This window comes from Gouania willdenowi, chromosome 5 (genome assembly GCF_900634775.1).
Source record: "Gouania willdenowi chromosome 5, fGouWil2.1, whole genome shotgun sequence".
Lineage (NCBI taxonomy): Eukaryota > Metazoa > Chordata > Actinopteri > Blenniiformes > Gobiesocidae > Gouania > Gouania willdenowi.
In genome coordinates this window covers 6,951,737-6,969,957 of record NC_041048.1, presented here as the reverse complement: position 1 = coordinate 6,969,957, position 18,221 = coordinate 6,951,737, and the positions used below count along the sequence as shown (strand labels likewise).

Below are 18,221 nucleotides of genomic sequence, written 5' to 3'. Positions count from 1 at the left end.
TGTTGATGTAAAACATGGTTCCCTGCAGTGCTTTTACAAACCTCAAACCTTAATGAAGATTTAAATTTGGCTCCTTGACACATCAAGACTCCATTTGCCACAAAATTATACGTGAACCGCCACCTTAACGTGGTGGAGGGGTTTGAGTACCCGAATGATCCTGGGAGCTATGTTGTCGGGGGCTTAATGCCCCTGGTAGGGTCTCCCAAGGCAAACAGGTCCCAGGTGACGGGTCCGACTAAGAGCGGTTCAATAGCCATATATGAAAGATAAAAATCAAAGGCAGTTCACGTCGCCCGGATTGGCGCTACCGGGGCCCCACCTTGGAGCCAGGCCCGGGGTTGGGGCTCGAGTGCGAGCGCCTGGTGGCCGGGGCTTTGCCCACGGGCCCCGGCCGGGCAGAGCCCGAAAGGACGACGTGGGCCCGCCCTCCCGTAGGCCCACCACCCGCAGGAGGGATCATATGAGGCCGGTGCAGTGTGGATCGGGCAGTCGTCCAGGGCGGGGGCCTTGGCGATCTGATCCCCGGCTACAGAAGCTAGCGTTAGGGACGTGGAATGTCACCTCTCTGGCGGGGAAGGAGCCTGAGCTTGTGTGCGAGGTGGAGAAGTTCGGACTAGATATAGTCGGTCTCACCTCGACACATAACAAGGGCTCTGGAACCAGCCTTCTCGACAGGGGTTGGACTCTCTTCTACTCTGGAGTCGCCAATGGTGAGAGGTGCCGGGCCGGGGTGGCTATACTTCTTGCCCCCCGACTTAGTGCCTGTACGTTGGAGTTTACCCCGGTAGACGAGAGGGTAGCCTCCCTCCGCCTTCGGGTGGGGGGACGGATCATGACTGTTGTTTGTGCCTATGGGCCAAACAGCAGCTCGGAGTATCCACCCTTCTTGGATTCCTTAGAGGGAGTACTGGAGAGTGCTCCTTCTGGGGATTCCCTCGTTCTTCTGGGGGACTTCAACGCTCACGTTGGCAGCGACAGTGAGACCTGGAGGGGCGTGATTGGGAGGAACGGCCCCCCTGTCGGAACCCGAGCGGTGTTTTGTTGTTGGACTTCTGTGCTCGCCACAGATTGTCCATAACAAACACCATGTTCAAGCATAATGGTGTCCATATGTGCACTTGGCACCAGGACACCCTAGGCCGCAGTTCGATGATCGACTTCGTAGTCGTGTCATCGGACTTGCGGCCGCATGTCTTGGACACTCGGGTAAAGAGAGGGGCGGAGCTGTCAACTGATCACTACCTGGTGGTGAGTTGGCTCCGATGGCGGGGGAGGATGCCGGTTAGACCTGGCAGACCCAAACGTATAGTGAGGGTTTGCTGGGAACGCCTGGCAGAGTCTCCCGTCAGAAGGAGCTTCAACTCCCACCTCCGGGAAAACTTCAACCATGTCTCGGAGGAGGCGGGGGACATTGAGTCCGAGTGGGCCATGTTCCGTGCCTCTGTTGCTGAGGCGGCTGATCGGTGCTGTGGCAGATGGGGGGTCGGTGCCTGTTGTGGCGGCAATACCCGAACCCGTTGGTGGACACCGGGGGTGAAGGATGCCGTCAAGCTGAAGAAGGAGTCCTATCGGGCTTTTTTTGGCCTGTGGGACTCCGGAGACAGCAGACAGGTACCGACGGGCCAAGCGGAGTGCAGCCACAGCGGTCGCCAAGGCAAAAGCCCGGACATGGGAGGAGTTTGGTGAGGCCATGGAGAACGACTTTCGGACAGCTTCGAAGAGATTCTGGACCACTATCCGGCGTCTCAGGAGGGGGAAGCAGTGCACCGTCAACACTATGTATGGTGCGGATGGTGCGCTGCTGACCTCGACTCGAGACATTGTGGATCGGTGGGGGGAATACTTCGAAGACCTCCTCAATCCCACCGACACGCCTTCCAATCAGGAAGCAGGGCCCAGGGACCCGAGAGTGGGCTCTCCTATCTCTGGGGCTGAGGTTGCCGAGGTGGTTAAAAAGCTCCTCGGTGGCAGGGCTCCGGGGGTGGATGAGATCCGCCCGGAGTTCCTCAAGGCCCTGGATGTTGTGGGGCTGTCATGGCTGACACGACTCTGCAACATCGCGTGGACATCGGGGGCAGTGCCTCTGGATTGGCAGACCGGGATGGTGGTCCCCCTTTTTAAGAAGGGGGACCGGAGGGTGTGTTCCAATTATAGAGGGATCACACTCCTCAGCCTCCCCGGTAAGGTTTATTCAGGGGTACTGGAGAGGAGGGTCCACCGGATAGTTGAACCTCGGATTCAGGAGGAGCAATGTGGTTTTCGTCCTGGCCGTGGAACTGTGGACCAGCTCTACACCCTCAGCAGGGTCCTTGAGGGGTCATGGGAATTTGCCCAACCATTCCACATGTGTTTTGTGGACCTGGAAAAGGCATTTGACCGTGTCCCTCGGGGATTCCTGTGGGGGGTCCTCCGGGAGTATGGGGTATCGAACCTCCTGATAGGAGCTGTTCGTTCCCTGTATGACCGGAGTCAGAGTCTGGTCCGCATTGCCGGCAGTAAGTCGAAATCGTTTCCGGTGAGGGTTGGACTCCGCCAGGGCTGCCCTTTGTCACCGATTCTGTTCATAACTTTTATGGACAGAATTTCTAGGCGCAGTCAGGGCGTTGAGGGGGTCCGGTTCGGGGGCCTCAGTATTGCATCACTGCTTTTTGCAGATGATGTGGTCCTGTTGGCTCCAACATACCGTGACCTTCAACTCTCACTGGATCGGTTTGCAGCCGAGTGTGAAGCGGCCGGAATGAGAATCAGCACCTCCAAATCCGAGTCCATGGTTCTCGACAGGAAAAAGTTGGAGTGCCTTCTCCGGGTTGGAGATGAGGTTCTGCCCCAGGTGGAGGAGTTCAAGTACCTTGGGGTCTTGTTCACGAGTGAGGGAAGGATGGAGCGAGAGATCGACAGGCGGATTGGTGCGGCGTCTGCAGTGATGCAGAGTCTGCACCAGTCCGTCATTGTGAAAAGGGAGCTGAGCCAAAAAGCAAAGCTCTCGATTTACAGGTCGGTCTACGTTCCAACCCTCACCTATGGTCATGAACTTTGGGTCATGACCGAAAGAACAAGATCACGGGTACAAGCGGCCGAAATGAGTTTCCTCCGTAGGGTGGCTGGGCTCTCCCTTAGAGATAGGGTGAGAAGCTCAGTCATTCGGGAGGGGCTCAAAGTAGAGTCGCTGCTCCTCCGCATCAAGAAGAGCCAGATGAGGTGGCTCGGGCACCTAATTAGGATGCCCCCTGAACGCCTCCCTAGTGAGGCGTTCAGGGCACGTCCCTCCGGAAGGAGGCCCCGGGGAAGACCCAGGACACGCTGGAGAGACTATGTCTCTCGGCTGGCCTGGGAACGTCTCGGGGTCCCCCCAGAAGAGCTGGAGGAAGTGGCCGGGGAGAGGGAAGTCTGGGCCTCCCTACTGAGGATGCTGCCCCCGCGACCCGGAAACGGCTAAGCGGGAGAAGATGGATGGATGGATGGATGGATAATAAAAGGAATGTGTAGTACAGGTGTAATGATCAATTATTGATTTTGATTGAATTTATTAACATTTTTGCACATACAGTTTTATGCCAAACTTTCTTGTTTAAATGTTTACCAGTTGTAAATAATTGTGAATGTTTTCGCCACAAGTTAATTCAAAGCTCATCTCCCAACTATTGTAAAAAAAAAAAAAAAAAATCTTTCTTGAAAGTTAGAGGCTGCTTAAGCTAAAAGCTTCTGAAACGTAGACAGATTAACCAGCACAGTGAGAGGTGGGATAAATACTGTTTGCTAAAGCTGTTGCCCTGAACGATGATGTACTTATCAAAAGTTTAAAAGTAACTTCAGTTTATTGAAAATATAAATGTACGTCACATATACATTAAATCATGTTATTAAAGAGGTGGTTTGGTCCTTGAACAGGCCACCAGTCTTTTTGGAGCGAGCTATTCTCTGCATAGTAACCAACATAGAATTACTGTAGACATGGGATAATTTTACGTGGCCCCCAATGTAAATGCAAATGTTTTTTTTTTTAAATCCAAAATGAGTAAATTTCCAAAATAAAAAAAACTAAATATCTCCAAAAATGCATCAAAATAACAGCAAAATATACAAAAAAAATCACTTAAAATACACAAAATAAAATGACAAAGAATGACTCCAAAAACAAAAATGCATACAATTATTCGTAACACAACAACAAACACAAAAGTAACAGAGAAACATACAAAATGACAACAAAAATAAGGAAGCTCTGTCTGTCTGTGTGTGTCGGCGGATCAGCCTTAGATTGATCTGAGACTTTCAACATGGCTACTGCTTGGTTCAAAGGTGTGCAACGTCGGATTTGTTTGAACTGCAATGATACTGTTATTACATTATTTCATAAAATTGGACAGCTCAGTGTTGACAGGCAGTCATGGTAGCTCAGTATAAGTTGAATGCTGTGTAGAATCTAAAGTATTTCATTGAATTGTCCACTGGGAGTGAAGCCAGCACAGTCACGTGCGTGCCAGAGCCAATCACTGGAGAGCTGGGACTGATGTCATCATCGCTGTAACGTTAAAACTGATGACGTTATCACGACTTTCAACATGGCTGTTGCTTGGTTCGCTTGCACGCACTCAGGGGCCGGTCAGAGGCTCTGTGTCCGTGGTGGGCGGCGGGGCGTGTCGCCTCACAGGTAGGCAGAGGAGTAAGCACGAGCCTGCAGGCCGGAGGAACCGTCCCCCCTTTAAATTATCCTCACCATTACTGAAAAATTTCTTATTCTTATAAAATCATCTCAGTGCTACAGCAGCCGTCATTCTCTATCTACCTTACCAATTTCTGTGTTAAAACAAATGATTCAACATACTAAGGGTTTGTGTTTAACACCACTGCAACAGGATAACCATGATGGATGACAAATTCATACTTATTACAATATTCGACCATACATACCATTTAATTGTCCTCAAAACAGAAATTTAACCAGATTTAGCCTTCAAAACACTTTCAAATATCATGCTGTTGCATTACTGTTTTTGCTTTTTCCCAATGGCTAAAAAAGCATTCAAACACAACCTCATTTGTCCATCCATGAAAAAGCTACTTAACCTCCCACTTTTCTATAGCAATACATACTTCCTACGGACACTGCACTAGTTATTCTAAATGCTGGATGATGAATTTCAATAATATGGCCCCCTGGTCTGAAACTTTTGTCGACCCCGTTGCGATAGAAGTGGCTCATCTATAAAATACTGTATAACTTTTAAGTTTTATGTTTTTAAGTTTCACTGTTTGATATAACTGATCCGTAAATGCAGTGGATTTGTGTACAAGTGAGCACAGTGTACATGTAGCAACCCCAAGAGGAGAACAAGCTTAAACTTGCCATTTTAATTAGATCTCTTAATCTGTAAACAGATGATTAAAAACACACGGACACACACGGTGCTTTGTTCTAAAACTCCCATCAGGTTTAATTAATTTTTAATAAATGTTTTACTGTTTTCATTAACACAACTTCTGTTGAAGGACGAGTCTGTATGTTCACATTTGAATGAATATTGGCTGATTCTCCCAGTCCCCCCAATAGTGCAGGCCCCCAATATTATACAGCTAATAAGCGGATTCGGCATCTCGCTGCGCGCAAAGCATGCTGGTCCGGGTCAAAGGTCAGGACTACCCAGCTCCCGCCTAGCTCGTATCATAAAACGTAAACATGGCCGAGTCTGACAAAGATATTGAATATTTTGAGCGTTGTAAAGTGGATGTTTTTAAAGAATATTGTGAGAGACGTGGACTCGTTGTTACTGGGAAGAGGAAGAAAGAACTGGTGGCCCTCGCTTGGGCATTGTCATTTCAAAAAGCGCCCATAGTTTTGACAAAACAGCAGGAACGAGAGGCTGTCAACCTTGATTATAAATCTCTGCTGGAGATCGATGTTGACAGTTGATCCTGGGGGGATCGGGCATATTGTGGCGAGAAAGAAAAGGACGCCAACAAACCCCCGAAACCTGCTGGGTGAGAGACACCTCTCTAACATGTACACCACAATATAATATTTATATACTAGTTTATTAGTTAGCTTTAATGTAGTATATGTCAAACTTACTGATTTAATCCATTCGGCACGACGTTCTGGATCTTTTCTTTCAGTAGGAAATGGGATTTGTATGTATGGTGGGTCGCATATACATCGTGAGGTTCCTTTATTGCACTCGTGAACGGGGCAAAACTCTTTCATCCACGTATTAAGCCCACGTGTACCGTTGGAACAGCCACGCACTGAACAATGGGACCCTGGCATATTGCCTTAAAACGACCTTAAGCAAAGTAAATGCCTAAAAGTTCGTATAAGTAGCCGGTTGTTCCGCTAGACAGGGGCTTTGTTGACACGCTGGGTAGTCGTGAACTCTGACCCGGATATATTGACTCGGGAATGGCGCATGCGTACTGATAATGCTGATTTGGCTTATTGATCTGCTCCCCTGTGTCTTTGAACATGTCCCCAAAACATGAGAGAAGATTAAAGCACACATGGAAGATCCAGCTGTGGATGTCAAGGCTTTTCATGGCTCATTCAAATCACTAGTCTCACGCTGTTTTCACCACAGTTGTTATTAAAGTCTTCTTTTTAACCTTCACTGGTATTTCTAATACTTTTTTTTTAATGTACAATTTTTCGTCTTTTTTTCTTGCTTTTGCCTTACAGTAAACTTTCCATCAAAATGTTGGTTCAAACTAAAATAATAACTGCAGATGTGTTCCTAATCAAATGGTTCCTAATGTCCATCTTGTAACCAAGAGAATGAATGTCCATGGTGTCCCCTGCCACATTGTTCTCCAAGTAATCAATTCACTTATTAATGAATGGAAAAGAAGACCTAAATCAGTGGATCAGGTCACATTCTTCCATCACTCTGCTTAATTTCTGATGCTCCCTTGCTCAATTGACATTTTCAGATGTCAACAATGTTAACATGCACTTTAGATTAGATTAGATTAGATTAGATTAGATTAGATTAGATTAGTTTACACTAGGCTAGACTAGACTAGACTAGACTAGACTAGACTAGGTTAGATTAGATTAGATTAGATTAGATTAGATTAGTCTACACTAGGCTATGCTAGATTAGATTAGATTAGATTAGATTAGATTAGATTAGATTAGATTAGATTAGATTAGATTAGATTAGATTAGATTAGATTAGATTCGATTCGACTGGACTAAACTAAAAAACACTAGATTCAATTAGATTAGATTAAATTAGATTAGATTAGACAATATTAGATTAGAATAGACTAGATTAGTCTACACTAGTCTACACTTGGCTGGGCTGGGCTAGACTAGACTATACTAGATTAGACGAGACGAAACAAGGCTAGGCTAGACTAGACTAGACTAGACTGGACTAGACTAAACTAGACTAGACTAGACATTAGATTAGTCTACACTAGGCTAGACTAGGCTAGGCTAGACTAGACTAGACTAGATTAGATTAGATTAGATTAGATTAGATTAGATTAGATTAGATTAGATTAGATTAGATTAGATTAGATTTAGATTTAGATTTGACTAAACTAGACTGCACTAGAATAGACTATAATAGATTACATTATAATAGATTACATTAGATTAAATTAGACTAATCTACAATAGAATAGGTTAGGATAGATTTGATTAGATTAGATTAGATTAGATTAGATTAAATTAGATTAGATTAGACAATATTAGATTAGAATAGACTAGACTAGAAAACACTAGTCTACACTTGGCTGGGCTGGGCTAGACTAGACTATACTAGATTAGATTAGACGAGACGAGACGAAACAAGGCTAGGCTAGACTAGACTAGACTAGATTAGATTAGATTAGATTAGATTAGATTAGATTAGATTAGATTAGATTTAGATTTGACTAAACTAGACTGCACTAGAATAGACTATAATAGATTACATTATAATATATTACATTAGATTAAATTAGACTAATCTACAATAGACTAGGTTAGGATAGATTAGATTAGATTAGATTAGATTAGATTAGATTAGATTAGATTAGATTAGATTAGATTAGATTAGATTAGATTCAACTAGAATATATTAGATTAGACTGGACTAGACTAGAAAACACTAGATTCAATTAGATTAGATTAAATTAGATTAGATTAGATTAGATTAGACAATATTAGATTAGAATAGACTAGATTAGTCTACACTAGTCTACACTTGGCTGGGCTGGACTAGACTATACTAGATTAGACGAGACGAGACGAAACAAGGCTAGGCTAGACTAGACTAGACTGGACTAGACTAGACTAGACTAGACTAGACTAGACTAGACTAGACTAGATATTAGATTAGTCTACACTAGGCTAGGCTAGACTAGACTAGACTAGACTAGATTAGATTAGATTATATTCGATTAGATTAGATTAGATTAGATTAGATTAGATTAGATTTAGATTTGACTAAACTAGACTGCACTAGATAGACTATATTAGATTACATTATAATAGATTACATTATAATAGAATACATTAGATTAAATTAGACTAATCTATAATAGACTAGGTTAGGATAGATTAGATTAGATTAGATTAGATTAGATTAGATTAGATTAGATTAGATTAGATTAGATTAGATTAGACTAATCTACAATAGACTAGGTTAGGATAGATTAGATTAGATTAGATTAGACTTGGTCCAGTCCAAAGCAAATAGATTGGATCAGTTTATTGCTGTGTATGATGGATACAATGAGATTCATAAGCAAAAGCTTATTTTCATCATATCCAGATCAAACACCTAAAAAATACTTAAATCCTATTTTTTTTATTTATTTAATAAAAACTTATAATTAATGTTTTATTTCTGATAAAACTCACAAACTATGGGACTACGTATTTACAACTTTGGATGTACATTAATACACACTGTCCCACTCAAATAAACAAATAAATACATTTACACAAAAACAAAGACAAAACACTCACATTTTATTTAAGTTTTATTTTGGCTAAACTGTAACTTTAAATACATCTAACAAAAACATGTAATACACTGAGGATTTTGGAACCTAATCCACTAATTAATAGTTGTCAGGAAGAGTAAGGATAACAAATGAAGAAAAACAGGTCCAACATGCATATGGGGTTTAATTGTTTGTCGAAAAGGGTCCTGTTTTCCCTGCAGTGCTGTTCCTCTGAGAATAATTGAATTAAGTTAGTTACATCAATTTGCCAATTTGTGGGCTGAACTATCTTTAAAGAGGTACTACGAAATATAAACGGCTCAGAAGTTTAGCTTGTTCTCCTTGAAAGGCTCAACATTCAGGTGAGTGAGTTAAATGACTCTATGCTGATGACATCTACGTGTGTATAACTTTATGTTATAAAATTGTGGTTTCATGTTTCTTTGCCAAGTGTGACCTGCAGAGCATGGATCTGTGTGTGACCATCAAAGGGGTCTCGTTCCTCTTGCAAACAGGAATGGGTATTTTGGGGAACACGGTGGTTCTTCTGGCATACACACACATCGTTTACTCCGAGTCCAAGCTGCTGCCGGTGGACATGATTCTGTGTCACTTGGCCTTTGTAAACCTGATGCTGCTGCTGACCCGCTGCATCCCCCAGACCATGACCGTGTTCGGTCTTCGTGACCTTTTCAACGACCCCGGCTGTAAAGTGGTCATCTACGCCTACCGCATCGGCCGGGCTTTGTCGGTGTGCGTCACTTGCATGCTCAGTGTGTTCCAGGCAGTCACCATTGCACCTGCGGGGCCTTGTTTGTCCAGACTGAAGCTGGCTATTCCTTCACTGGTCCTCCCCTCTTTTGCAGGGTTGTGGCTCCTCAACATGGCCATATGCATTGCAGCTCCTTTATTCTCTATGGCTCCTCGTAATGGTACGGTCCCAGCCTTTACCCTCAACCTGGGCTTCTGCCATGTTGACTTCAGGGATAGCCTCTCCTATGTCATTAATGGTGTAGCTCTTTCAATCAGAGACTTTGCCTTTGTTGCATTGATGGTGGGCTCCAGCGGTTACATCCTGCTGCTTCTACACCGCCACAGCCGCAATGTCAGAGGTATCCGGCGCTCCCACGGTGGAGGGGCAGAAACCCGGGCAGCCAAAACAGTTCTGACCCTGGTAGTTCTTTATGTAGTCTTTTTTTGGGATTGACAATGTGATCTGGATCTACATGTTGACGGTACCAAAGGTGTCACCGGTGGTGGCCGATATGAGAGTGTTCTTCTCATCCTGCTACGCATCCCTCAGCCCCTTCTTCATAATTTCCTCCAACAAGAAGGTCAAAGCAAAGATTGTTTGTTCAGCTGAGCAAGAGATTCCATCATCAGACACTCAAGAGTCCAGTGAAAAATGACAGTGTCTCTACTCTGACAGCATAGAAATGTATCTACAAGTTATCTGACCTTATCCTTTTTAACACTTAAATCTGCTTTTTGTCTGATTGTCTTTGTCGGAAAAGTTTTGCGAATTGCAATGTGGGATGCAGAGTCCTGTAGATAAAAGTGTTTTTACTTCATTCTTACTGTTATTTCTTGTGTTTCTTCACCAGACAAGAAGGAAAGTGATTTGCTTTGCACCATTTTTCTTATAGTTTGTTCCCAGTATTCCCTGTTATTTTACCTCACTTCACAAGATTTTTCCATTTAAGCCCAAAAATTACCATTTGCTATTGGTTTGCCACAATTTTCAATCCATGAAAACCCCAGAAATGTGTTCGGAAGTCACTTTGGCAGAGTTTTGGGAAGCAAATCACAGCTAGAATGAAGTAAAACCCCTTCTATGCATCTGTGTACGTGACTACACATCTCACAATGCAATGCATGAGCATTTTCCAAAAATAGGTCAATAGGAGAATGTTTTGAGTGATGAAAACAAACTTTCATCAAAATCAACTTTTTACATATTTTTTCCAGCAAATGATCTGAGGCCTACACCATGTTTATCTGATAAAAATATTGGCAGCTTTAATTGAAGGCGTCTGTTATTAATTGCAGTAATAGACCTTTGACAGCAACTGTGGGTTTTAAAACTGTTTTCTTCTTAACACATCTGATTGTAACCACAACTTCATTTATACAAGTATAGAAAATGAAAATAAAAATCCCTAAATGCATGCATTCCCTTTTTATTACCTTTATGTAATTATATAATGATTTAAAATACGTTTTTAAATAAATATCTAACATATAATCCTGGATTTGCTAACCATAATTAGTTAAGTACATTTGCATACTTGCTTTATCCACAAACACAGGCAGGGAAAAAAAACTTAAAGGTAAGTATTGTTTTTATTTTTTCAATCTCATAATAATAATAACTAATATTATTGCATATAATCTCATTGCATCTTGTGCTTCAGGCAAAAATAATGCAAATTTTAAGTGTTAATATTTAGTTATAAGTGATTAATAAAGGAAGCATAATATTGGAAATCTTAGAAGTACAAAGCTTATGGAGTTAGGTTTGTGTTTTTATTATTCAATAAAAATAAATAAAAAAATAAACTTCAAACAAAAGAAAAATTACTTCAATAAAAAAATAAATAAAACCTTTTCAATAAAAAAAGAACAAAAAACATTTTCATTAAAAAGAAAAAAGGTGTTCAAATGCAATTATTTGGGTCTCAAACATTCTTTTAACACTTATTTTTATTTGAATTAAAATATTTATTTTGGATACCAGTAAACTTTTTTGATTGAAAAAATTCTTTTTTTGTGTGTGTGTGTTTTGTTTTTTTAAATTGAAAAGTGTAAATGAATAATAAATACAAATTTACCTCCATACAGGCTATGGTAATTTGGACATAACACAATCCAGGGAAAGATAATTGATGTTGCAGATACACACGCTGCGTTTTGATTGGCTTTCACAAATATTTCTCCCTCATTTTGGCCTCTCAGGAAAATATATTATTCTTTCAATACGATTTCTAAAACTATCAAATTATCATGAATACAGAAGACAGTGACTCACTTCATTTATTGTTTGATATAAACCATGATTTGAATGTGGATTTTCACTGAATGTTACGTGGCTAACTTTGCCTGCAAGACAAAACTCGGGACAAACTAACACCGTCGGACAAACCCGGAAAAGGAAGCGAAAGACTGAGGTGGAAAAAAAGAAGAAGTTCTGAACTGATATATGTAAACATGTAAGTTGCCAAAAAAAATTATTAACAGGAAAAAAATCAAATGTGGATTTTATTTGTGTAATGTTTTATTAAAAACGCTCAAATGGAAGTAGAGTGAGTTCCGCGTGTAGAAAGTCGGACAATCTTCATGACATGTTCCTGAAAGTGATGAAAACAAAGTGTCAAAAGATCAGATTGTGATGAAAACCAAAGGACTCGTCGCCCTTTTATCGAAGTCGGTGAATTGTTTCTTATCAGGTGAGATAATGTTTGCTTATGTGTGACAACTTTACCTTTATTGTTTGCTATTTACCTCACTGGATATCTGTTTTCTTACTTTTTAAGAGTTTGTTTTTTCGCTCAGTTTTAACGTTGAGATCAAATGATTTTCCAGCACTGCTCACTTTACTGTGAAATGACCTGATCCGGGTACACCGGGTTTACCATTTTATGGCTATGGCAAGGATTGCCTGGTACCAGGAAAAGGTGAGACCTATTATGTATTTATTAAATTACGTTTATTTATTTATTTTTATTTTATTTAATGTAATTTATGTATTTTATTTTTATTTAATGTATTTATTTTTACTTAATGTATTTATTTTATACTCCGAGAGCAGAAGAACTTTTCGTTTGGAGAGTTGGAGGAACGTAAACAACGACTGGAAAAGAAAGCTCGAGGAGATACGGAAAAAAAGGACAGTGAGGAGGAGTAACAACAGGAACAATGACTGCAGACGAGAACACATCACATAAAAAAAAAATTTAAAAAAAAACGTTAATGAAAAGATGAAATTATGAAGAAGATGAGAATGTTTGACTCGGGAAGAAACGAGGTTTGATGTAAAATTATCTGTGTTCAAATTAGGGGACGGATCTGGATAAGCATAATGCTTTTTTCCGTCGCCCTTTCCGGCATGCAAAAGGACAAAAAACCAATGATGTGATTTTGCTCTGAATGTCAAAATGAATTTCTGTGATTGCAACCATGTCGGAAATGAACTGAATAAATAAATAAATGAATAAATCATCGAAAATATCAGCATCAGAATAATTCCCATTAAAAAGTTTAGCTTTTTGAATATTCCCAATATTCCCGATGTTACATTTTCGTGGAATTTTTCCACCCCTTTGCAACCCTAATATAACAAGGGAATACAGTATATGCGATCGTGGGTTACCCGGTCATCGTCATTAAGATATGTATCTAACACCAAAACTGCTATAAACCTATGACAATTTTTGTAAATATATACAGGAATTAAAAATTCATCCATCAATTTTCTATAAAATGTTATTCCTGCACGTATAGCGTGAGTCCTGTGCAGGGCCAATCATGAAATGGAATTTGTGATTTGGTTATATAAACTATTGATAATATTTGATATGTGCATGTTTTAGCTCAAAAGACAACAGACTGTATAAGTGAGAGGCAGAGATGATACCTGCCACATATGGATGATGTAAGTGAGGAATGTTGATGTAAAACATGGTTCCCTGCAGTGCTTTTACAAACCTCAAACCTTAATGAAGATTTAAATTTGGCTCCTTGACACATCAAGACTCCATTTGTCACAAAATTATACGTAGATAATAAAAGGAATGTGTAGTACAGGTGTAATGATCAATTATTGATTTTGATTGAATTTATTAACATTTTTGCACATACAGTTTTATGCCAAACTTTCTTGTTTAAATGTTTACCAGTTGTAAATAATTGTGAATGTTTTCGCCACAAGTTAATTCAAAGCTCATCTCCCAACTATTGTAAAAAAAAAAAAAAAAAAATCTTTCTTGAAAGTTAGAGGCTGCGTAAGCTAAAAGCTTCTGAAACGTAGACAGATTAACCAGCACAGTGAGAGGTGGGATAAATACTGTTTGCTAAAGCTGTTGCCCTGAACGATGATGTACTTATCAAAAGTTTAAAAGTAACTTCAGTTTATTGAAAATATAAATGTACGTCACATATACATTAAATCATGTTATTAAAGAGGTGGTTTGGTCCTTGAACAGGCCACCAGTCTTTTTGGAGCGAGCTATTCTCTGCATAGTAACCAACATAGAATTACTGTAGACATGGGATAATTTTACGTGGCCCCCAATGTAAATGCAAATGTTTTTTTTTTTAAATCCCAAATGAGTAAATTTCCAAAATAAAAAAAACTAAATATCTCCAAAAATGCATCAAAATAACAGCAAAATATACAAAAAAAATCACTTAAAATACACAAAATAAAATGACAAAGAATGACTCCAAAAACAAAAATACATACAATTATTCGTAACACAACAACAAACATAAAAGTAACAGAGAAACATACAAAATGACAACAAAAATAAGGAAGCTCTGTCTGTCTGTGTGTGTCGGCGGATCAGCCTTAGATTGATCTGAGACTTTCAACATGGCTACTGCTTGGTTCAAAGGTGTGCAACGTCGGATTTGTTTGGACTGCAATGATACTGTTATTACATTATTTCATAAAATTGTCCATAGGGACAGCTCAGTGTTGACAGGCAGTCATGGTAGCTCAGTATAAGTTGAATGCTGTGTAGAATCTAAAGTATTTCATTGAATTGTCCACTGGGAGTGAAGCCAGCACAGTCACGTGCGTGCCAGAGCCAATCACTGGAGAGCTGGGCCTGATGTCATCCTCGCTGTAACGTTAAAACTGATGACGTTATCACGACTTTCAACATGGCTGTTGCTTGGTTCGCTTGCACGCACTCAGGGGCCGGGCAGAGGCTCTGTGTCCGTGGTGGGCGGCGGGGCGTGTCGCCTCACAGGTAGGCAGAGGCGTAAGCACGAGCCTGCAGGCCGGAGGAACCGTCCCCCCTTTAAATTATCCTCACTAAGACTAATCCTCACCATTACTGAACAATTTCTTATTCTTATAAAATCATCTCAGTGCTACAGCAGCCGTCATTCTCTATCTACCTTACCAATTTCTGTGTTAAAACAAATGATTCAACATACTAAGGGTTTGTGTTTAACACCACTGCAACAGGATAACCATGATGGATGACAAATTCATACTTATTACAATATTCGACCATACATACCATTTAATTGTCCTCAAAACAGAAATTTAACCAGATTTAGCCTTCAAAACACTTTCAAATATCATGCTGTTGCATTACTGTTTTTGCTTTTTCCCAATGGCTAAAAAAGCATTCAAACACAACCTCATTTGTCCATCCATGAAAAAGCTACTTAACCTCCCACTTTTCTATAGCAATACATACTTCCTACGGACACTGCACTAGTTATTCTAAATGCTGGATGATGAATTTCAATAATATGGCCCCCTGGTCTGAAACTTTTGTCGACCCCGTTGCGATAGAAGTGGCTCATCTATAAAATACTGTATAACTTTTAAGTTTTATGTTTTTAAGTTTCACTGTATGATATAACTGATCCGTAAATGCAGTGTACATGTAGCAACCCCAAGAGGAGAACAAGCTTAAACTTGCCATTTTAATTAGATCTCTTAATCTGTAAACAGATGATTAAAAACACACGGACACACACGGTGCTTTGTTCTAAAACTCCCATCAGGTTTAATTAATTTTTAATAAATGTTTTACTGTTTTCATTAACACAACTTCTGTTGAAGGACGAGTCTGTATGTTCACATTTGAATGAATATTGGCTGATTCTCCCAGTCCCCCCAATAGTGCAGGCCCCCAATATTATACAACTTATTGATCTGCTCCCCTGTGTCTTTGAACATGTCCCCAAAACATGAGAGAAGATTAAAGCACACATGGAAGATCCAGCTGTGGATGTCAAGGCTTTTCATGGCTCATTCAAATCACTAGTCTCACACTGTTTTCACCACAGTTGTTATTAAAGTCTTCTTTTTAACCTTCACTGGTATTTCTAATACTTTTTTTTTAATGTACAATTTTTCGTCTTTTTTTCTTGCTTTTGCCTTACAGTAAACTTTCCATCAAAATGTTGGTTCAAACTAAAATAATAACTGCAGATGTGTTCCTAATCAAATGGTTCCTAATGTCCATCTTGTAACCAAGAGAATGAATGTCCATGGTGTCCCCTGCCACATTGTTCTCCAAGTAATCAATTCACTTATTAATGAATGGAAAAGAAGACCTAAATCAGTGGATCAGGTCACATTCTTCCATCACTCTGCTTAATTTCTGATGCTCCCTTGCTCAATTGACATTTTCAGATGTCAACAATGTTAACATGCACTTTAGATTAGATTAGTTTACACTAGGCTAGGCTAGACTAGACTAGACTAGGTTAGATTAGATTAGATTAGATTAGATTAGATTAGTCTACACTCGGCTAGGCTAGATTAGATTATTAGATTAGATTAGATTAGATTAGATTAGATTAGATTAGATTAGATTAGATTAGATTAAACTAGAATATATTAGATTAGACTGGACTAGACTAGAAAACACTAGATTCAATTAGATTAGATTAAATTAGATTAGATTAGACAATATTAGATTAGAATAGACTAGATTAGTCTACACTAGTCTACACTTGGCTGGGCTGGGCTAGACTAGACTATACTAGATTACACGAGGCGAAACAAGGCTAGGCTAGACTAGACTAGATATTAGATTAGTCTACACTAGTAATATCTAATATCTACGACTAGATATTAGATTAGTCTACACTAGACTAGGCTAGGCTAGACTAGACTAGACTAGACTAGATTAGATTAGATTAGATTAGATTAGATTAAATTAGATTAGATTAGATTTAGATTTAGATTTGACTAAACTAGACTGCACTAGAATAGACTATAATAGATTACATTATAATAGATTACATTAGATTCAATTAGACTAATCTACAATAGACTAGGTTAGGATAGATTAGATTAGATTAGATTAGATTAGATTCAACTAGAATATATTAGATTAGACTGGACTAGACTAGAAAACACTAGATTCAATTAGATTAGATTAATTTAGATTAGATTAGACAATATTAGATTAGAATAGACTAGATTAGTCTACACTAGTCTACATTTGGCTGGGCTGGGCTAGACTAGACTATACTAAATTAGACGAGACGAGACGAGACGAAACAAGGCTAGGCTAGACTAGACTAGACTAGACTAGATATTAGATTAGTCTACACTAGGCTAGGCTAGACTAGACTAGACTAGACTAGATTAGATTAGATTAGATTAGATTTGATTAGATTAGATTAGATTAGATTAGATTAGATTTAGATTTGACTAAACTAGACTGCACTAGAATAGACTATAATAGATTGCATTATAATAGATTACATTATAATAGATTACATTAGATTAAATTAGACTAATCTACAATAGACTAGGTTAGGATAGATTAGATTAGATTAGATTAGATTAGACTTGGTCCAGTCCAAAGCAAATAGATTGGATCAGTTTATTGCTGTGTATGATGGATACAATGAGATTCATAAGCAAAAGCTTATTTTCATCATATCCAGATCAAACACCTAAAAAATACTTAAATCCTATTTTATTTATTTATTTAATAAAAACTTATAATTAATGTTTTATTTCTGATAAAACTCACAAACTATGGGACTACGTATTTACAACTTTGGATGTACATTAATACACACTGTCCCACTCAAATAAACAAATAAATACATTTACACAAAAACAAAGACAAAACACTCACATTTTATTTAAGTTTTATTTTGGCTAAACTGTAACTTTAAATACATCTAACAAAAACATGTAATACACTGAGGATTTTGGAACCTAATCCACTAATTAATAGTTGTCAGGAAGAGTAAGGATAACAAATGAAGAAAAACAGGTCCAACATGCATATGGGGTTTAATTGTTTGTCGAAAAGGGTCCTGTTTTCCCTGCAGTGCTGTTCCTCTGAGAATAATTGAATTAAGTTAGTTACATCAATTTGCCAATTTGTGGGCTGAACTATCTTTAAAGAGGTACTACGAAATATAAACGGCTCAGAAGTTTAGCTTGTTCTCCTTGAAAGGCTCAACATTCAGGTGAGTGAGTTAAATGACTCTATGCTGATGACATCTACGTGTGTATAACTTTATGTTATAAAATTGTGGTTTCATGTTTCTTTGCCAAGTGTGACCTGCAGAGC

At 39.5% G+C, this 18,221-nt stretch overlaps 1 protein-coding gene and 1 long non-coding RNA gene across 2 annotated transcripts; both read left to right on the top strand.

Moving 5' to 3' along the window:
• The first annotated feature begins 9,400 nt into the window (after window positions 1-9,400).
• On the top strand, window positions 9,401-10,343 carry LOC114463212 (olfactory receptor class A-like protein 1). The gene is given in 2 exon segments (XM_028446587.1): window positions 9,401-10,126; window positions 10,128-10,343. Coding segments are annotated over 2 exon segments (942 nt in total).
• Window positions 10,344-12,078: 1,735 nt separating this feature from the next.
• LOC114463921 (uncharacterized) lies at window positions 12,079-12,802 on the top strand. The gene is made up of 3 exons (XR_003674137.1): window positions 12,079-12,380; window positions 12,517-12,608; window positions 12,743-12,802. It is a non-coding gene; the product is annotated as an uncharacterized LOC114463921 (long non-coding RNA).
• Window positions 12,803-18,221: the final 5,419 nt, after the last annotated feature.